The sequence below is a fragment of the Chenopodium album genome, chromosome 26 (genome assembly GCF_948465745.1).
Source record: "Chenopodium album chromosome 26, dcCheAlbu1.1, whole genome shotgun sequence".
Lineage (NCBI taxonomy): Eukaryota > Viridiplantae > Streptophyta > Magnoliopsida > Caryophyllales > Amaranthaceae > Chenopodium > Chenopodium album.
This window is the reverse complement of record NC_137859.1, coordinates 805606-826978: the sequence shown is the minus strand read 5'-3', so window position 1 is coordinate 826978 and position 21373 is coordinate 805606. Positions and strand designations below refer to the sequence as shown.

The following is a 21373-nucleotide window of genomic DNA, read 5'->3' as shown; positions in this document are numbered from 1 at the left end:
ACTACGAGGGTGTACAAGATTTGGTGAAAAAGATTTTTATTATTGTTATGCAATTGTTCTATGTTTATGATTTAAGATGGTATACCTAGTTACTCTCTAATGTGATTTTGTTTATAAACATTGTGAAGCAATGGAAAAAGTTATGGAAAACTTTTACAACCATACCTTATGTAAAGAAACTAATACGAGTACATCAATATCGGATACTTATGTGGCATATCGTATCAACTACCCATTTTTAATAACTCATTACGGAGTACACAATTATACCTTGTGTCCTTGACAAACAAGTTCGATGACTTGAGTCAAAGTTTCGGAGTTAACTAGAAAGCTATGCAACCAATTTAATTTCCTGTTATAACTCATGCTTCAGAATAAGAACTACTTCGTATAACACATCAAATACATTCTTTTTACAAATCAGATTTTAACTTTTTACTTCACAAATCATCACCAATTCAAGTATTGAGTATAGGTGCAAGTGTGCAACAGATAAAAAATGTAAAAAATTAAAAAATTATGATGCTGTTATCAGCTTTGGAGTACCAGGTAACGGTATATATTTTGCAGGTTCTTCGTTGAGCAAGAGTGCCCTTACGATGGATTCACATACTTCAGTGTCATATACAATCAAATGGCCGCCATGAGGAATTTCATGGTACTTGATCCAAGGTAATTCTTCCATCACATGTCTTTGAAGTTCAACTGGAACAACCTTATCTTCATAGCCTACCCATAGATGAACTGATCCCTCGTCTTTGGGAAATGGATTGCTCAGTTTCAATGGATCAAACTCCCATTTACTAAGTCCCACCAATACGTCACCTCGAAGATTATCAAATATACTTCTCTGCTCTATTTTGTTCTGTTGGGGGGAAAGCAGAGAGACAAAAGCACCATAGTCACCATTAGAACTCATAAAACACCTATGTGTCAAGATCTTTGTTACTCTCAGACTTGTGTGCATCATTGAGACATGGGCGTTAGACTTATTTCTTATTTTAAGAAAAGAATCATGTTTTTGGTCGATTACTTGAGGTAAAATGAAAAGTCCAAAAAACATGGGTCATGATTAGTATATGAAATATTAACTTCTGAATTAGTATGTACCTCACTGAGCAGCTCAAATCCTGGAGTTCTTTTCAGAACTTCCTGATCTCTTTCGCTGAAAAACACAGGATTCTTCTCCATTACATTTGCCGTAGGGAGACACTTCTGGTTCATCCACCAATATAGTAAACTTGGCATATGTTTCAAAACAAAAAGAGTTAATTTAACAAGATTTCTTCTGAAGTCGTCTTTGATTAGGCTTTTAGGGAGAGAGGGCCAGGAATAATTGACAACTGCAGCCACCAAAGCTACACCTTGCAGCCTGCACAAATATCATTTCATAAATTTAAAGTGAGAAAAGGTTTTGATACAGCCAATACAGGAAACAAAGCTCGAGAAAAAGAAAGAGATAAACATCGATAATTTCTCAGCCAAGCTTTGACAGACGTATAAGCATAAGAAGTTACTGAGCCATACAGGTTAGGTTATTAATCAAATTTTAAGCCAGTTATATCAGTTCCAATAAGGGCAGACAACCTGATTGTCAAGACTTATGAAAGGGCAAAAAATGAAACGAGCAAGATTCCATTTTCAACTGGTTTTAGACTAATGCTTTGTTTATTTCACTTTTCCATGAACACTATGATCACATATAGGCTATTGTATATCAATTGAAAGCTACTAAAATTTACTGTCTTCTAGGAAAACAATTCAGGGATAACTATTCAGGGATCAGAATTGAAATATGGTTTCCTAACATAGAATGCAACTCTTAACAAAGCGTAGTACTTGCCTGTGTGGTATATACTTGAGGCAACTCCAAATAGGATATGATCCCATTGACACCCCAATCACATAGAACTTGGGTCCTAACTCTAACTGATCCGCGAGTTGCTCGATATCTAATGCTTCACTCTTGAGTGACCTTTCAGGGTTTGGATCACTATCTGCATAGCCTGCTCTATCATATAGCAGCATATACATCTTCAATTCTTCAATTAGCCCCTGAAAACTAAATCATTGTAAATCAAGATAATCCTGCCACAAACAAACAATTGATTGTATCATACATTCAAGATTATTCTGAGTTCTGCTCCATTTATTAGTTTGTCTAGTACTAGAATATATTGTACCTCTTTTTTGGGACCAATTTTGCTCAGCAAATTTTGGTACAAAAGAATATGCTTTATCTCAATGACATAAATACTTTCATATCCAATAATATATACAAGTTGACATCTGAAATTCAAATCCAACCCACGTAATCACAATACTTCAAATCCATGGCAGTGACACACACACAAACCAAAATTTAGTCCAGATTACATGAAATATGGGTTTTTCTACTCAAATTTACAAGAAAATTGTTGTATTGTATAAAAATAAATTCACCCACTTCCTTTTTTCATTCATTTATCCAAAATTAATCTTTTCATACGCCAAGATTGATTAAAACTCAAAATTAAAAGGGGTTTTTTCTACTTCAAAATTACTCAAGAAAATTGTTGTACTTGAAAAAATAAATGCACCCAATTTCTTTATTCAATTATCCATCCAATCACCCTCCATTTCATTTCCAAAAACAGATTAAAACCCATCAAAATTCAGATCCAAAAAATAAACATAAATCTGAAAAGGGGTTCAAGATTACTTGAGGTGCAGAAAAACTCATGTCTTTATTACTGCCAAATCCATGAACAATGATGATCTTGAAATCAGCTTGTTCTTTAGGAACTCCAATTTCTCTGTAAGCCAAAAATCTTCCATCATTTAATCTAATTCTTGTTGATGTAATTTCACATTCACTCTCATCCATTGACTTTGCAGTCCTCCTTCCATGACCTCCACATGAGATATTACCCATCTGCAAATGCTGTCAAAAATTACAATAAAGTTTTGATTTTTTTTCAATTTGTACCAATTAAAGAAAGAATTTCTTTTCTTCTTATTGCTGAAAATATGAATATTGATATTTTTTTCACTTACCTTGTAAGTGGGCTTTTTGGGTTTTAGATCTTCAAATAATTGGGAAGAAGAGATATTTCCGGGATTTCCTCTTTCTCTAGCGCCCTTCTGACCAATCGATGTTGTCGCACACCTTTTTCTTGTAGTGGCTGCCAAATATAATAAGAACCGCATTGGTTCATTAAGGGTAGGTCTTATATACAACGAGTGTATAGATTAGATAAGTCATTGTCCTCCTAATTTAAAAATAATTATCTTTCTCATTGGCTTTTCGAAAATTAATGAAATGATAAAAGTTTTTTAAATAAAACTATTTTTGTAAGATAATTGTTTTGGTGAAAATTAATTAAAATAAAAAAGAGTGGAATATGATTGGATGGATTGTTGAATAATTTTTTTTTTTTTTTTGACAAAGGATACAAACAGATTACTTAGCTGGTTCTATGAATTGTATCTAAGGGTGCTTGGAAAAGAAAGGAAATTTGGGGTTGTACATTGTATTGTGTTTTTGTGCACTTTAATGGCTGCTAGATTCTTGTGTGTTGTTTTGGTAATGGTTTTCTCTAATTTTTTTTGGAGAATTTTGTTGAGAATGAGCTCAAATATTTTCAAAATGTGAGCCTTTTCAGCAAAGCTAATGAGGGTGTGCCGTGGACGAGTAATGACTAGTGTGTGAAAACTTAAAATATGCTTTTTGTTCTTAAGAATATGCTTTGGAAGTTCTAAATGAACTAAAATTGTTCCTTTTTAATTTTGGTTGCGTGTGTATGCTTTGCATGTAGAAATATATATAAGTTTTCTTTCAAATTTGTAAGGTTAGATTATTCATGAGCTATGTTGCTCGAACTCAAGTACGTGTTCAAGTGTCTGATTTAAATTTTACATGTCTTTGGTTCAAAATGAAGAGTCAAAGAGTCGTATTTATATCTAAATGTCAAAAAATTATACACACGTAATTGAGTTAATATGAAAGGCTTAAGTAACATAGTTTATACTCCCTCCGTCCCCTTTTGATAGTTCCTTATGGATAAATTTTAGTCCCAAAATGTTCACCCCATTTGCTTTTTCCAACAACCATAATTATTACTTTTTTACCAAACTTCCCTCCAATGTGCAACAATACTTGTGCAAATTTATATTTCCTATGTAAATTTTGTTTTCCCATGTACTTTTATTACTTTCTCTCTCTACTTTTTTGCATATCCAATGTCAATTTACTTTTTCAATGTACTTTAACTATTCTTATTTGAGTTTATTAATTTCCGTGAAAAATGCCCATAAGGGACTATCAAAAGGGGACGGAGGGAGTATGAAGCAAAGTAAATTCAAATTTGTTGTATAAAGTCAAAAGGAGTATTGATGTGCAATATTAGTGTGGACTTAAGATATATTTATGATAAGGAGAAATACCTTAACCATACCTTAACCCTCATAATTTTTTAGTCTAATATTTGTTAGCTAGAAACTTGGGAAGAGAGTAAAGGATAAAGGAATCTCTGCTATCAAACACTCTCATTTGATAAGATTCGAATTCCAAACCTCTAATATTTGAAATAAGAACCTTATCAAGTGAGTCAAGTCTTATCTGGTATAAATTTCCAATTTAATCGTAGGTGAATATAACTCTATTTTTGTTTCCAATATGATTTGTAGGAACTAAAGATGAAGATGCAATAGGTTATAAGTAGAAATTGGGACCAACATCCTCATCTGCCCGCCCGACCACCCAACTCACATCCTTTCTTCTGATATAAAGTGACCATTGCTCGTGTAGTCGTGTATATAATGTGCATAATTTGTGAGCTTGAGGCATCCATGTCACCTATGTATTATATTAGCTTAAACGTAATAGTGTAGGATTGATATTGAATATCCTATAGACCTAGACATTTGATGATCTAGGCAAAACCAAAACTTGGGTCCCAAAAAACCACGACATAATAATTTCTATACCATTACTTGAGGATATTCTCCTATTTTATCCCACTCTCTTCTAGATTGGACCATCACTTCAAGGCTCAAAAGATAAAGCAGTCAACAACAACTATAGTACTAAATTATCTTTCTTAACCACTCTTGGGCACTCTTAAACTAGTTTCTTATGCATTAAAAATGCATAGTATTCTAGTACTCTACCTATTACTTGGGTTGAAATTATTTTATTTAATTATAAATAGTTTGCATCCTCTGCTTTTATTCAACAAAGTAAACTCCTTAAGTTATTGTCTTTTTTATGATTAGAAATTTAACACATCAACATTAAATCAGCAATTTTGACATTTTCAAAATTTCTTAATCTAACAAACCTTGAATTGTGTTAAATCATCCTTAATATAGATTAAGTCATTATATCCATCTTGTATTTGATTTCCTACGTAGATATCAACTTTTTAATTGGTTAAAGTCTTGAGGATGCAAGTAAGATAGATACAAGGGGAAAAAAGGACATCCCAACATAGCGAAAATATTACATGTTCGAAGCATAAACTTCATAAGTTTTTTTCTGGGAGACACTGAATGAGAAACCACAGTTCATAAAAACAACAGGAAAAACAAACAGCAAACCAAACTTCCAACATTATTAAGGCCAACTGAATAAGCCTACTCAAAAGAAGGTTTTTCTCCAAGTACCAGTGATTTTAAGATCATTCCCAAGTGATCCTTGTCATGCACGAAAAGATGCCCACCATATGGAACTTCATGAGTCTGGATCCAAGGCAGTCTTCGAGCAAGATAGTTCGATAATTCTGTATCAACAATGCGATCTTCACATCCTATCCACAAGTGAACTGCAGAGCTGCTGTTTTCAGGAAATGGGTTGGTTAGTTCCAACGGATTGATGTCCCAGGAACCATACGCGACTACAAAATCTCGGTATGAGGACTCGTATATACCTTGCTGGTCTGTCTTGCCCTGCATGGAGACACAATCACAATCTCATGTCAAAATTTCTGAAAATATAACTATATAGATGGATTTAAATTATAAAAAGCCTATAAAGAAGAAAAACATATTCAAAGGATTTCTGCTACACTGCCAAGAATTTCCATCTTCTATTCAAATATTTGATTAATTCAGACATATTATAGACTTCATAGGATCATATTAAAGTGATGAAAACAATAATCCTCTGTTTTATTTTTTTAATTTTTTTTTTATTAACAACCAAAGTTGATTAGAAACTTAGTGCACCTAAATTCATGAAAAATTCTAATTAATCAACAGGGCTTCTTGAGATTGCATGACTTTAAATTTCTTTGCACTGAAATTAACTTGATTTTCAACAATTTGCTCATATTACAAGTATATTATAGATTGAGGACATCACCTAAAAAAAGTTAGAAAAAGAAAAGGGTTGAGAAATATTGCCTTATCAGGAGCCGGTGCTCGTGCTAAGAGTTCCATAACAGCTAGGTCGTTCTTATTGTAAGCTTCAGGGTTGTTCTTCAGAACAGTATATATAGAAGGGAAACTTATCCATCGTTGCATCGACCATGCTAGATAAGGGGCATAATGGATGAACCGGAGTCTCCATTGTTCCAGCAATGGCAACTTACTATATGCTTTGCTGCGTAATTCAGAAGGAAGCGAAGGCCACCAGTAGTTGATAACTGGAACTACAAATGCCACACCTGCCAGCCTGCAGAAAAAAAATTATACAGGGTGAATTTGATGCATTCTATTCATTCCAAGAGAAAATTATTTCATCTTGAATAGTTCATTGTATCATTGATTGCCACATAATAGCCAAATTTAATTTATCTCTGTTACATCATAGGTCACTATGTTAAGATTTTAACTTTATTAACTTCTGTGATGCTCTAAAAATGATGATTGAAAATTCAAAAGAAAAACTAATTTGGTATGATGATTGAAAATTCAAAAGTAATGACATTGCTAAATTCCTAAAAAATGATTGAAATCGAATGTGACCACATTTTCATTATTTTGAAGCATAAACGAAGTCTATATTTGTGCTTAGTGTGGGGTAAAAAGGAAGAGCAAAACAAATAGTTATGTACCGGTGAGGTATGTATTTGAGGCAACCCCAAGCAGGGTATGAACCAATGGAGAGTCCAAGGACAGAGAACTTAGGGCCAAGCTCTAATTGATCAGCAAGTTCTTCAATATCTAGAGCATCATTTTTTGGTGAGCGATGAGGATTTGGATCACTTTCAGCGTATCCTGGTCTGTCGAAAGTAATGAGACATATGCCCATATCTTGCAACCATTCCTGCAAGCATGAAACTCGAGTATATTAGCATAAATTTCAAAGAGTAACTCTAATTGTGTGTCAAAATTGTCAGATAAGAATATGAGAAGCAAGCAAATACGAAACAAATTGGATATGTTAAAATTATTCTGTTCACAGGACATAGAAAGAAAGATAATAGGGAGAGTTCTTAAAACAAATATAGGTACCAAGACTAACAAAATGCAAGCTGATGCTAGCATTGAGAAAAAAAATCAGAGTTAAGGCTTTCCTGTTCAGAATTGGGGTAAGTGCTGATGCTAGCTGTCCTCTCTGTCAGAAGGCTGATGAATGTGTTGAGCATCTGTATTTTGAGTGTGAGTATGCTAGGATGTGCAAGAATTTGCTAGCTCATAGGCTGAAGGTGAGGTTGGATCCTAGCTAATTAGAGGAGTGTAATGATGCTCTGAATCTGATTGCTGGTAGATTCAAAAGGCAGGTTTTTCAAGCTGTTTATGCAGGCTTGCTGTATGTTATATGGAAGGAAAGGAATAGGGCTGTGTGGGACAAGTGTATCAGATGTCCTGAGAAGGTGATTGAAGAGCTTTTGGTAGATATTAGGCAAAGAATTGAGTTTGTCCTCCCTGCTAAGATTAGTAGAAGAAATGTGGAATGGTTTAGGAAGATGATGTATAGCTAGTTTTGTTGATTTTGTATAGTGTGTGTTGGTTTGTTTTAGTGCTGCTTGATTAGCAGCTGTATTGGTGTAACCTTTTGGAGAATTAATATATTTTTTAACTTTTCCAAAAAAAAAAAAAAAACAAAATGCAAGCAAAATTTGTAGGGATTTAGGCAGATTAATTCTTACATCAGACAAAGGTATATAAAGGTCTTTTGAGGAAGTAAAACCATGAGTGATGAAGACTTTGTGTTTAGCAATTTCTTTTGCAGCTCCTCGGACTTTGTAAGCCAAGTACCTTCCATCCCTCAATTTGATTCTAGGCGATGTTACCGGAGGACCATTAGGTGAACCACATATTTTTGAAGGAGGTGGTTTTGCCATCTGATATATTCCCCCAGCAACAACCAGAGTGAAAATCGCGGCTATCCACATATCTGCAATAACCGGCTTAACTAATCAGGCAGAAACGTTGAAGAATGCCAGCAATAAAATTTCTAGAAAAGGGCAAATTGAAGCAACAGGACAAGAGCATGAACTATATCAAATAATTTAACAGAAATATGAAGAAATGATAAAATATTTTGACACACACCAGAGACTTCTAACTTGTAAGATCCAAATGAGGAGTAAAAGGAAGAAAAAGATATGCAAATAACAGATGATAGGATTACACTAAAAACTATGAATATCTAGGTGATCTTCTGTGATCCTTGTACTAAAAAGGAAGTAATGCAATACATATCATATCAGATCAGATCATAAGGATTATGTTGATATTAAAACAAAATCTCTTCTGATAATGCATATCTTCAAGGATAGATGAAAATAAAAACCTCATTTTGAGATTCTCACAGTAACTTATCGTGAGAAACTAAAACTAACCTAAAAAAGGCAAGAAATTACACCCAAATACAAGTCACCTCAGTCTAACATTAAGTTATAATAAGAACACTTTGCCAATAAAAAATCTCATCAACAAATGACTCTCATTAATTAGCCACAACACCAACACACAGGTAGGTGAGTTATATGCACTCTTCAAGTTACTGAAATTCACAGGGCTACATCCTAATACGTCTATATATAAACAAATATAATCATAAAACTGCAAAATGGTTGTCTGATATTTAATCATTTTAGCTGATAAAAAGAGCATATGCATCTATGAGACTTAGACATGGTAAGGAAAAAAAAAATGTCTCCCGAACAGAAATGAAGATTAATGTAAGAAAATAGGCATAAATTCCCGCACCTTTCTTCACTTCTCCAAAAGTAATCAACTAGTTGAATCTACCTTGCCTCTACGTAGTCAGTGCTCCAGCTTTCTGTAAAGTTGTGCTTCTTCTCTTGGCATTATAAGATTGAAGACTAGATCTAAAACAAACAAGAATCGAATTCCAAAAATTGAAATAAACAAAAAAAAAAAAAAATGAAATGCATGCCATTTTAACCTCCTGGAATACCACATTGAAATACTTGTGGCTACTTGCTAACCTTCTCAGCGGTTACAACTTCAGATAAGTCCAATTTCCTCAAAACCATCAATAACAAATTCAACAAACACAACAAACCCAACGTCAGTCAGTTCAAAACTTTCACATGGAAAGTGTGAAAAGTAGAATAGATACACATAAACCATGTTTATTGAAACAGCAATACTCAGATCAAAATTCATAGCAGGAGTAGAAATAATTTTTAAAAAAAAAAATGTACCAATTATTACAAAATCCAGACTAATGGCAGTTTGCATAAAATTTAGAGGCATATAGGATGGAAACTATTCAAGCAGAAGTGCTCTTAAGATGGATTCAAAAATGCTCTGATCACACATGACCAGATGTCCACCATCAGGAACTTCATGATACTTGATCCATTGAAGTTTTTTCGAGATATAACGATTCATTTGAAAAGGAACTAATTTGTCCTCTTAGCCTTGCCAGATGTGAGCTGAACCTTCATAGCCAGAGAAAGGATTTTTTAAATCCAGGAGATCAAATTCCCATGTCCCATAACCGACCATAATATCTCTATGAAGAGATTCATGATCACCTTGTTGGCAGCTTTTATCCTGAGGTTTACAATCAACATTGAAGCATTAGATTGTTTTTTATTTGAGAAAATGTTGTGGATATAGCCCAAAAAAAAATAAAATAAAAAAACTATATGGCCGAAAGGGTAGAAGTAAAAAAGAAAAAAAAAAGCTGCCATCTAATCTACCTGTGTATCTTGTGGCATGTTCCTCATAATTTCCAAATCACGTCGACTGAAATTAGATGGATCACCAGACATAAGGCTATATGAAGGGAACCATTTTTGAGTCATCCACCAGTAGAACAACCAAGGAGCATAACGTGCCACTCGAAAGGTCCATTGGTTCTGCAGACGAAGCCCCCTAAAACATTCTCTGGAACAAGGAAAACCAGGCCACCAGTAGTTGACAAATGGAACAACCAAGGAGATTCCAGCCAATCTATTGGTATGGTTAAAAAATTACAATGCTATCAAAGCATAATCTGCAGCAGGGTTTTTCAGAGGGGTAAAAATTACATATTAAAGTACTTTCTCCATCTCAGAGCTAAGTTAGCATATAAAAGTAGAGAGAAAAATCTTAGTAGAGAAGGACATGTTAACTTAGCTCGGGATAGCTCAAAATGATATATGTCAACTTAGCCTTGGGCCTTGGGGTGAGGGTTGGGGGGGGGGGGGGGGGGGGGGGAGGGGGTGGGGTGTGAAATCTGAGTGTCGTGCCTTTGTGGGATGTAATGTATACAGCTGTATGCAGGGTAAGCGCCCATGGAGATACTAATGACATAAAACTTGAATCCTAGCTGCAATGCATCAGCGAGTTCTTGTATATCGTATGCTTCACTTTTCACTGAGCGATTTGGATAGGGGTCACTTTCTCCATAGCCAGCTCTATCATAAAAAAGGAAATATAGCTTTTGCTCCTCCACAAGTTCCTGCCAACCAATAGGTTGTGCAAGTTTAATTCAACATAGGATTATCAATCCATGGTCTAAAAAAATGTTTAGGAACTACATTAATGTCAAAGAAAAATTAAAACTAGGAATGGTTAGATGACATTGTGGTGAAGCACATATGCTGGAGATGGTCTGTTTATTATATCACAAATTTATCTTTTGTGCCCATGAATATTTAAGTTGTCTAACCATCCACTTCTTACAAAATGCTTCAAAGTTCTGCACTATTATCTTAATTAGCTCAACGTTTTGTAGTAAACAGTCTAATAGTGTACTTTATTCTCCAAAAAAAAAAAGGCAACAGACGGCTGGAGGTTCTGGTGCATGAAGTAATAAAGGTTCTAGTAATGACAGTCATTAATAAATTGAAGAAAAGTGTTTAATAATTTCCATAATTAGAAACTTGTCTCTTTACTTTGTCTCCAACACAGAAGTTTGAGAAATAGACATTATTCAAAGTTAATATGGCACCCTTTTTTCCATGTACAGCATTCCACCTAAGAAATAACGTAGCCCCCAGCATGAAACACCCACCCCTTGTTGCTCTTTAACAAGATAAGCAGACCCTTAAGCAAGGTGGCAACTCACAAAATTAAAAATTCCAGCTGTGAGGAGGGTTGGGTAGCTCTATTTCTGGTAGTGAACTCCAGATTTATATGTTAGTCAAATCCAGGATATCTTAACGTACTAATGTTGAAAATTCAGCAGATTGAGTTGAGTCTAGGCATGATATGCCACTCAATACTGCTTTTCTTGGTCGGACCAACCCAATAAATGATGTCCGTCAAAGAGATTAAACAAGATTATGTATCCTCATTAAACTCATTGTTCCTATTCTAATAAGAAGGTCAAATGTAAACTGGTCAAAACTTCAGAACTATAATGTCCAGTGCTTGTTTTTTTCAAAAGTGTGTAAATAGAAGTGAAATTAAGATTTGTCCCTTGGAAATTTTTCGAACAAATGTCACTATAAAATTGTGTGACCTAAGGTAGTAAGGTATCACTTGCCTAAAATGGTAGACATGGTGATCAGGTAATATCTATGAAATTTCACCAACGTTCTCCTCATAGAGAAGACAACCCAATCTCACCAATTAGGATATACGGAGTAACATTTATTTATAATGTGCATATGTGAGTTTAAAAAAAATAAAGTGCTTCTATGCAAATCATGAAAAACAGAACAAATCTAAGCAAATATCTTTTTCTTTTAGTCCTAGGGGATAAAGTAATGTGAATTCATACTTGAGAGATGGGTAGACTTTGATCTTTGGAGCTACCAAAGCCATGAATGACTATGATCTTGTGCTTAGCCTCATCTTTGTTGACTCCTGCCTCCTTATATGACAAATGCCTGCCATCACTGAGTTTGATCCTTGGTGAACTGACAGGAGGACCACCAGGTGAACCACATATTTTCGGAGGGGGAGGCTTAATAGCCTTGTAAAAACAACCCAGAAGAACAGTAACAAAGGCTACAGCTATCTGTAGAAACATCTGAAGAAACAAACCAGACATTCAATCAATGCCAGATGCACCATAAGTCATCCGAAATCAATAGGAAAAGTAGAATCAACTGTAAACCATATACATAATGCTGGACATTTTCTCAGGAGTAAAGGGTATGATTATGATTCATATCATCTAGATTCAAGGTCATGTTAGAACATCACTAGATACTGATACATAAAGCTAAGGCCATGTATTCATGGTCTCATTTTCCAAAACTAATAATCACTTTAGCTTTATTATAAGGAACCAATGAATCAATTTACATTTTACACTAGCACCACAAACATATACTGCCAGAATACTCAAAAATCAGATAGCAGAATGTCTTTGCCCTTCTTGTTAATGTTAAATTGAGAAAAAGACAGTCTGCTATCTGATGTTAAATCTGTCCATGAATCCGTATATTTATAATTTATAGTCAAGGTCTGTACACAGTACACATATATCAATTATATGCATGGAAGGCCCAGGACTGAAAGTTGTAGCACTTGATATATTAGGAGCCGAAATGAAGCTCTTTGTCTCTAAATACATACATTGATATCTTTTGCACCAATATACCAAATAGAATACAAGTATGTAATGATAAGCCAAATATGCTATATGCTCATTATATATCACTTGAAAAAATAAACTAACACTAGAACCACATAAATTCTCTACTAAACAGCATGCTTATTTTCAATTTCCAGGGTAGAAGGAATAAAATTGTGAGCTAATCTTCACTAAAAAAAACTTTAAAAGCTGTGTGTTCATAACCACTTTCAACAACTAGAATTATATGATCATAGTTTAAAATTCACCAGGACTTTTTATCTTTTCCAGTGTTTTATCCTTCCCTGGCAGATAACTCAAGAGTCTGAGATTATTGATACATATCCATTTTTCACATTTTTCATTCCTAGGAATAACAAACATATAGAGCAAAGATGACAATATTCAAAATCTCATTCAAGGACAAAAACAGCCCAAAAGATAAAAGTAGTTTAACAAAAGCAAGATTTTACGAAGAAATGAACAAAAACATTTACCTTTATGCTAAAAATCCAGAAAATGAACCAAGAGCAGGAGATCTGCTGTCTGTGGAAGATGACTCAGGATCCCAGATACTTTTCTGAAAGTCACTTTAGCAGATTATACTGAATTTCTAGTGGGAGAAGCATTCATTCAAGGTATAATTAATTCTAGTACTAATATTTATATTATTGCCAAATGAAAAGCAATTCTTAATTTTACCACAACAAGTATTCACCTTTTTTTTTTTTTTTTTTTTTTTTGAGATAAGTGATTGCGTTTTGTGAAGACTAACGTAGTAACGTGTCTAACTTTCCATTGACAGGGCATATAATATTATAAATCTCCAGGAATAGAGAAGTTGAATGTCTAGAAACCAACTGCAATTGAACGTTCCATTAAATAGGCACATTGCATTCCAAATTGTTGTTCTATATCTAGAAAGAGGAGGAAAGTAAAAGTAAAAGTAAAAGTGGAAAAAAATAAAAATAAATACTACCCTCCATTTCATAGTATTATTTGGTCACTTACTCACTTTGAATATTCTATTCAACACAATTTAGACATTTTACATTAATTTATTCTTAAAGATACTTTGATTTACCCTAATATTTTGATACATACCTGTCCAGAGACACAGGTTGGTGAGTTGTTTGCATTCTTCAAGTTACAGAAGCTCAGAAGTCATGATAAGAAACATCCTAATACATGCATGGTATGCCTCAATATTGAAACAAGTATGAACTATGTAACCTGCAAAATGGTTTTCTCTGGTTGTTAATTTGTTATTCCTTTAAGCTGAATAAAAAGCTCATATGCATATACGAGACTTAGACATGGCTAGAAATAAAAAAAGTATGTCTCTAGAATAAAAATGAATAATTTTTTTTTTGAAAGAACAAATATGAATATATGTTAGATGTAAGAGATTACACATGAACTTTCCACACCTTTCTTCACTTCTCCAAGAATAATTAACTGCCTGAATTTGCCTTGCTTCTGAAAGTCGTGCTTCTTCTTTTGGCATTATAACATTGATACATAGATTAGAAAGCAAAAAAGGAATGCATTCCAAATTAAACAAAATTTTTTAAACAAATACTGACATGCCCTTTAACCTCCTGGTATACCACTTTTAAACACACACCTGTGGCAACCGGCAAATCTTCTCAGTAGTTAAAACTTCATACAAACCCAACATCAGCATTTCAAAACATTCACATGAAATACGTGAAATGTAGAGTAGATATGCATAAATCATGTTTATTGAATCAGCAACACCCAGATTAAATATCACACCAGACGGGGGTATAAATTATTTAAAATGTTATTCCCAGTTATTACAAAGTCCAGACCAATGGCAATCTGCAAACAAATTCAAGGCATGTAGGATGGGAACTATTCAAACAGAAGCGCTCTTAGGATAGATTCAAAACTGCTCTGATCACTGATGAACATATGTCCACCATCAGAAACTTCATGATACTTAATCCACGGAAGCTTTTTCGAGATATAGCGATTCATTTGAACAGGAATTATTTTGTCCTCATAACCTTGCCAGATGTGAGCTGAACCTTCATAGCCAGGGAAAGGGTTTTTTAAATCCAGGATATCAAATTCCCATGTCCCAAAACCGACCATAATATCTCGATGAAGAGATTCAAAATCACCTTGTTGACGGCTTTTATCCTGAGGTTTACAAGTGATATTGAAACATTAGATTGTTCTTCATTTGAAAATATTGTTCTATTGCCTGTGTTCTCATTTTATAAATAAAAGAACAAACTATTAACCTTTGTAATAGAGTAATAGACCAAATCAGTTTGCAAACCACCCCCCAACCCCCCACAACACATTAAAAAAAAAAGAGAAATAAAGTAGAATTGATCAAGTGAAAAAGAAAAAACATGTTATCTAACCTACCTGGGGAGCTTGTGGCATATTCTTCATAATTTCCAAATCTTGTTGACTGAAAACAGATGGATCACCAGACAAGAGGCTTAATGAAGGGAACCATTTTTGAGTCATCCACCAGTAGAACAACCAAGGAGCATAACGTGCCACTCCAAAGGTACATTGGTCTTGCAGACGAAGCCCCCTAAAACATTCTCTGGAACAAGGAAAACCAGGCCACCAGTAGTTGACAAATGGAACAACTAAGGAGATCCCTGCCAATCTGTTGATATGGTTAATGATTACAATGCTATCCATAGACCGCAGCAGGGTTTTTCAGAGGGGTATCATTTACATATTAAAGTACTTCTCTGTCATAGAGCTAAGTTGACATGGTGTGTGTGGGTCCTAACTTCAGAGAAAAACTATAGTAAAAAGGACATGTTAGCTTAGCTCTATGACAGCTTAGAATGTTATATGGGAGGTGCAACAATGATGGCGGAGGCATATGCACAGTGCTCATTGTGCAATACGTTGAACATTACTAACTTCAAAGAATACGAAGACTAACTTCAATGAACATAAACTCCAATGAACATATGAGCTATAACTAAGATGATGTGTGTTATGTTCATTGGAGTTTATGTTCATTAGCGTATATGTTCATCGGAGTTAGTTTTCATGTTCTTTGAAGTTAGGCTTGATGCTTTGTGTATATGCCTCCACCATCCAGTTATTGTTGGGGGCAGTACAATGTGAGTTTCGTGCCTGTGTGGGATGTATTTCATACAGCTGTATGCAGAGCAAGCTCCCAAGGAGATTCCAATGACATAAAACTTGGATCCTAGCTGCAATGCATCAGCAAGTTCTTGAATATCATATGCTTCACTTTTCACAGAGCGGTTAGGATAGGGATCACTCTCTCCATAGCCAGCTCTATCAAAAAACAGGAAGTATAGTTTTAGCTCCTCTGCAAGTTCCTGGTAACCAATAGATTGTGCAAGAAAGGCATCAATGTCAAAGAAAAATTGAAACTAGGCGATGTTTGGAATACAGGTCTTTCTATACTTTCAAAAGAACCATCTTTCACTACAAAATTATGACAGAAGCTATCACTTGTCTAAAATGTTGGGCATGGTGATTAAACAATTCTCCTCATAAAAGAAGACAACTCAATCCTACCAATTAGGATATAAATGTTTATTTAATTTAGGCATATGTGAGCTAAAAAAAGTGCTTCTATGCATTTTATGAAAAACAGAACACATTATAAGTAAAGAAGATACTTCGTATATTTTTTCTTTTTGTCTCTGTGCTCTAGCGGGCAGGGAATGAAATAGTGTTAATTCATACTTGAGAGATGGGTAGACTTTGATCCTTGGAGCTAGCAAAGCCATGAATGACAATGATCTTGTGCTTAGCCTCATCTTTGCTGACTCCTGCTTCTCTATATGACAAATGCCTGCCATCACTGAGTTTGATTCTTGGTGAAGTCACAGGAGGACCACCAGGTGAGCCGCATACTTTTGGAGGGGGAGGTTGTATCGCCTTGTAAACAAAACCCAGAAGAACAGTAACAACGGATACAGCTATCTGTACAAACATCTGAAGAAAAAGGAAATATAATCATCTCGTTTATTGGACAAAGATGCAGATATTCATTCAATATCAGATACTTGTACATCATATTTCATTCACTTGAAGGCAACTTAACCTGCTCTGAGAATTTCAGTAAAGAGATCAGTTTTAGAAAAATACTAGAAAAATTAGAAATTAATGTGAACTGTCCATAATTCTGATAGTTTCTCTCGCGTAAAGGGGTATGATTTATGATTCAGATCATCTTAAATCAGCTCATGTTAGGACAATACTTAACATTAAGACAGTAAGGCCAGGTATTCTTATAATCTCATTTTTCTGAATGTTAAAATTACTTTCTAAAATTTAAATTAGCTTAAAAATAAACCAATGAATCAAAATTTTTTTTTTTTTTTTTCCTAACTTCCACTGGCACTTTCAACGTAGACGGCCAGAATACTGAAAATTCAGATATCAAATTGCTCTTACCCTTCTTGTATTGCTAAAGTATCTATCCATAATCCTTTAGCTAAATATAGATGCACAATCTAAAAGGTAATAGATGCACCAATGAAAGGGATTAAAAAAAAAACTCCATAACTCTCACAAAAAGCAGAGGTTTGGATACATTATTATAAGATATTTCCACCTTAACTACATATCGAGTAGAATATAATGATAAAGCCAAATTTATACCATACTAATTAATAACATATCGCGTAGAATACAATAATATTATGATAAGCCAAATTTATAACATATCACAATGATAAGCCAAACAATGATAAGCCAAATTTATAACATATCGCAAATAAGCCAGATTTATAGCATATTGAGTAGAAGTTTGGATACTTAATTCTTTTGAAGGCAGAAGTTTAGATACTTAATTAACACTTTACCTACCTGGATATTTTACTAAACAACATGTTTAATTTCAATTTTCAAGGTGAATGTCTAAAACTGGGTTAATCTCACTGAAAAGCTTGTAAATCTAAAAACAAAAATAATGCGCTCATAACCATTTTCAACCACTAGAATTACATGGTCATGGATATAAATCCAGCAAGTTACTTCTGTTTTTTTTCTAGAATCTTATCCTTCCCAGTATATAGATCACTCAAGTTTCTAGATGATTGCTTACAAAAAACCATTTTTTACATTGATTTCTTCCTTCCTAGAAAAAAAAACCATACAAGATAAAGATGACAAATTCAATACCCCATTCGATTCAAGAAAAAACCAAAAGCCCAAAAGATAAAAGCAGATTACCTTAAAGTAAGATTTGATAGAGAAATGAACAAACAAAAGTTTACTTTTATGTTGAAGCAGAAGCAGAAGAACAAGAACAAGAAACTCCAGAAAATGAACCAACAGTAGTAGATCGGCTGTCAGTAGAAAATGACCCTGAATCCCAGATACTTTGCTGAGACCACACTAGTACACTACATCATATGTTTACTGAATTTCTAGTAAAAAGAGCATTAGTTTATGATTTATTTATTAAATGCCATTTATATACGTGCCCAATAATGCCATATGATAAGCCATTTATTAATCTTATCAAAGCAAGTATTTCATTACTTTATTAATTTTTAAGAGACAACTGACAAGTGAGAAAGTGACTATTTTAGTGAAGACTAACGTGTCTGAAATTTCTGTTGACAGGGCACAGAATTCTTCAAGAACAGAAAAATAGAAAGATCAAGTAGAATCCGATTGCAATTCAACTTTTGATAGAAATGTTACACTGCATTCTTAAGGGGATTAACAAAGAATTTAATTATTTATATAGGAAGCAGTTTATGTTATTCTTCATTTCAAACTTTGAGGCTAGGAGCATCACTTGCAACCAACCTTTCTACTATATTTCATATACTATGGGTTGCTTTAAAATATATTTTTAATACAATTTGGTCGTTTGACAGATAACCATTCTAAATAATTCCAATTGACTCTAATATCGGAATACGTGAAGGTTTATGAATTTTAAAGCCCTGTATAGTTCACCTTAATTCTATTGATATGATATAAACTAACTTTTTCTTATTTGATTTAATCTTAAATCAACAATAAAAGGTGAGCTTTAAAGAGCTACACGCAACGTTTTGATTCAAGAACAAAGATAAGATGTGTATTAGTAACAACACTGATAATGACACTAGGTCGACCAAGACAACACCACCAATGACAACCACAAACCCCCAAGAAAGTAATATTTTGAATAAGTTTGCATACAGATTGCAGATAACCTAGTACTCTATGTGGCAATGAAGCCATAGCCATCCCAATTTCCACATAAATGAATAGAATGGCCTCTGAACAAGAGTACTACAATACTTGCTAAATCAACTAATGTAATCAACTATATCGAACTAAATACAATTCCGTATTAATAAAGGCAGTTAATGTAATTAGTTCATCAAATTGGTTCATTCAATTAACTATCAGTTAAATGCTGGACATGGACAGGTGACAATATCCATGGACCACAAACTAAGATTTTGGTTACTATGCCTACTTCATATTTCTTAGACTATGACGACTACTAATATATCGAAACAATTCAACATCAGATAACCAAGAGACTCACCAGAAATCGTTACAAGATCAAGAAGCATTCTGGACTTGCTTTGGCTCCCTCACGATAATCTGACAGTTGTAGACCTTATAAATCGTTCAAGATCAATACCCTTTGTCTTCATGTCACATATAAGAAAGTACAAAAGCAACATTAGGCTTAAAGCCTTCTATATTCAGCCTGTGAATCATATCTTTTAGACTTCTTCTTAGAGAGCCATATGGTTGGTCTAAGCAGTAAGCATCCATTGCTTTCCTACAAGGAATTCACGAACCAGCATGTCACTGACAAGGATCAAACTACAGGTCTACAACCATGCTGACAGTAGGCATATCTCAAGGGCTTCTTCCTGTACCATGCACAATTAAAGTCAATCATGCAACCATAATGTTAGCAACAGGTACGACAACCATCTTTTCCACAAGTATTGCAACAATAGCTTAGCTTCTTGCTAGAGGCCATGACTTGCGAGGCCAGAGCCGCTAGATATCATAGAATTCTAATCACCCACATTCATTCTAAGAAATGCTCTTGAAGAGAAATATAACATTCTCTAATCTCTTACACCCAAATTTGGTATATCCGTACGTCTAAATGCATTCAACCAAATTATTGAAATAATTCGTTTTTGTTGCTATGTACTACGTAATTGTTACCCATTTGCCTTTCTTAACATAACCCAAATTGACTTTCGACGAAAAAACACAATCAGGTGCAGACACGCAGTAGCATCATATTGATCATTAGAACTAAGTACCTTCCAAAATAAACCAAGTCTTTCTTAATTAGGACAAGATTGGCTACTTGTGCACATATATACACTTTTCTTTGTACACTTCATATCAAATAACACTAGAGAAACCTCACTTTTCATATTTCCAATAAGCATCAATCAAATTACAGGACACAAAGTCTTTTTCGGGCAATTTATCGAAAATCACACGTACCAAACTGATCAATTCCACCTTTAAGAAACCTAAGATCATCGAATTTCAACTAATAAGTAACATTTCTGTCAGGCAATTCATCAAACATCTGTAGTGCACACCCAATTGCTCCCCAATTTAGAACACATTTGACACAAAATGATCAAACTCAAAATGGGTTTTCAAATTTGCCCACTAAATTATTGTCCTTGAATTGAAATTCAATATCACCAAAAAAAAAAAAAAAAAAAACACACACACACACACAATTGCAGCATTTGGTTATATGAAAGATGAAACATTAAAACCAGCAATGCTTATGAGAAGAGAAACCCTACAATAAATACGAAATACGAGGTATTAATCGATGAAGAAACTGAATCTCTAAGATTTGGTGGAAATCTGCCAAGGCGAGATCCTGCACGAAATACAAGTTTGTCCTCCTACAGTATAATAAAACGGCTTGGTTTTGCACTATTCATAACTAAAACCCCTAGGCGCTAAGGGGGCGTTTGGTTTGCAGAGTGATATGAATTTGGAATCGAGGTTAATAATGTGATATCGGATTGTAACTTGGTATTTAATACTATGTGTTTGGTTCAATTATAGAATAGAATCTCTCACTATTCCCTCCTTTTATTTAATACCAAAGGAAATGAAATGAGTCAAACCCACCTCCCCAAGGTTTCTAAACCCCATACCTCATGGATTTGAGGTATGAGTTTAAAATTCATACTTTTGACAACCAAACATATGGTATATTCTGCGAACCAAACACTCCCTTGACGTGACATTGGAAAAAAAAGTACCCGTATTCCTATTAATTACATTGATTTGCGCGAGATCTTGTCAAGGATTTTTAATTAATATAAGTACCATATTAGGAACTATATTAAATGCTTATTCATAAACTCGAGGGTTACAAATAACATTACCCAATGATATTACTTATCTACTAGATTGAAATTACCAAAATGGCTTTATGCACAAAATAAGGTTGTC

General features: G+C 34.2%; 4 protein-coding genes across 8 annotated transcripts; all 4 read right to left on the bottom strand.

The window, feature by feature from the left end:
* Positions 1-368: 368 nt before the first annotated feature.
* LOC145617795 (uncharacterized) lies at positions 369-3185 on the bottom strand. 2 transcript variants are annotated; one of them, XM_081672545.1, is made up of 5 exons: positions 3037-3185; positions 2702-2923; positions 1844-2055; positions 1111-1372; positions 369-865 (listed from the first exon to the last, which is right to left on the bottom strand). In XM_081672545.1, exons 2-5 carry the CDS (start codon positions 2912-2914, stop codon positions 518-520), a joined length of 1035 nt encoding a protein of 344 aa, XP_081528671.1. In that variant the 5' UTR covers positions 2915-2923; positions 3037-3185; the 3' UTR covers positions 369-517. The 2 variants fall into 2 exon arrangements, with proteins under 2 accessions (XP_081528671.1, XP_081528672.1); XM_081672546.1 differs by having other exon boundaries at positions 2702-2914.
* A 2301-nt stretch (positions 3186-5486) lies between these two features.
* LOC145617369 (uncharacterized) lies at positions 5487-10539 on the bottom strand. The gene is made up of 6 exons (XM_081672058.1): positions 10107-10539; positions 9142-9957; positions 8076-8323; positions 7038-7249; positions 6385-6655; positions 5487-5928 (listed from the first exon to the last, which is right to left on the bottom strand). Exons 3-6 carry the CDS (start codon positions 8319-8321, stop codon positions 5617-5619), a joined length of 1041 nt encoding a protein of 346 aa, XP_081528184.1. The 5' UTR covers positions 8322-8323; positions 9142-9957; positions 10107-10539; the 3' UTR covers positions 5487-5616.
* Positions 9817-14603, bottom strand: LOC145616110 (uncharacterized). The gene is made up of 6 exons (XM_081670817.1): positions 14544-14603; positions 14021-14056; positions 12116-12367; positions 10707-10849; positions 10107-10359; positions 9817-9957 (listed from the first exon to the last, which is right to left on the bottom strand). The coding sequence occupies exons 1-6, from the start codon at positions 14601-14603 to the stop codon at positions 9817-9819; spliced, it is 885 nt and encodes a 294-aa protein (XP_081526943.1).
* Positions 12414-19804, bottom strand: LOC145617370 (uncharacterized). Of its 4 annotated transcripts, XM_081672060.1 has the most exons (7): positions 18137-18380; positions 16643-16894; positions 16058-16269; positions 15320-15572; positions 14347-15085; positions 14021-14149; positions 12421-13496 (listed from the first exon to the last, which is right to left on the bottom strand). In XM_081672060.1, exons 2-5 carry the CDS (start codon positions 16892-16894, stop codon positions 14795-14797), a joined length of 1008 nt encoding a protein of 335 aa, XP_081528186.1. In that variant the 5' UTR covers positions 18137-18380; the 3' UTR covers positions 12421-13496; positions 14021-14149; positions 14347-14794. The 4 variants fall into 4 exon arrangements, with proteins under 4 accessions (XP_081528188.1, XP_081528187.1, XP_081528185.1 ...); XM_081672061.1 differs by lacking the exon at positions 18137-18380 and adding an exon at positions 19458-19804 and having other exon boundaries at positions 12417-14149; XM_081672059.1 differs by having other exon boundaries at positions 12418-14149.
* Between the last annotated feature and the right edge of the window lie 1569 nt (positions 19805-21373).

Coding starts and splice junctions, on each gene's coding strand:
- LOC145617369 (XM_081672058.1), bottom strand. CDS start 8,321: ATGTGGATAGCCGCGATTTTCACTCTGGTTGTTGCTGGGGGAATATAT. Junction 7,250..8,075: donor TTTATATACCTTTGTCTGAT/GTAAGAATTAAT, acceptor TCATGCTTGCAG/GAATGGTTGCAAGATATGGG. Junction 5,929..6,384: donor GAGCACCGGCTCCTGATAAG/GCAATATTTCTC, acceptor GTCTCCATGCAG/GGCAAGACAGACCAGCAAGG.
- LOC145616110 (XM_081670817.1), bottom strand. CDS start 14,603: ATGCTGATGTTGGGTTTGTATGAAGTTTTAACTACTGAGAAGATTTGC. Junction 10,850..12,115: donor AAAGTCTACCCATCTCTCAA/GTATGAATTCAC, acceptor ATTGGTTGGCAG/GAACTTGTGGAGGAGCAAAA. Junction 9,958..10,106: donor ACATGCCACAAGATACACAG/GTAGATTAGATG, acceptor TGTAAACCTCAG/GATAAAAGCTGCCAACAAGG.
- LOC145617370 (XM_081672061.1), bottom strand. CDS start 16,894: ATGTTTGTACAGATAGCTGTATCCGTTGTTACTGTTCTTCTGGGTTTT. Junction 15,573..16,057: donor ATGAAATACATCCCACACAG/GCACGAAACTCA, acceptor CCATATCAACAG/ATTGGCAGGGATCTCCTTAG. Junction 15,086..15,319: donor ATATGCCACAAGCTCCCCAG/GTAGGTTAGATA, acceptor TGTAAACCTCAG/GATAAAAGCCGTCAACAAGG.
- LOC145617795 (XM_081672545.1), bottom strand. CDS start 2,914: ATGGGTAATATCTCATGTGGAGGTCATGGAAGGAGGACTGCAAAGTCA. Junction 2,056..2,701: donor TGAGTTTTTCTGCACCTCAA/GTAATCTTGAAC, acceptor TTTAGTTTTCAG/GGGCTAATTGAAGAATTGAA. Junction 1,373..1,843: donor CTCAAGTATATACCACACAG/GCAAGTACTACG, acceptor ATATTTGTGCAG/GCTGCAAGGTGTAGCTTTGG.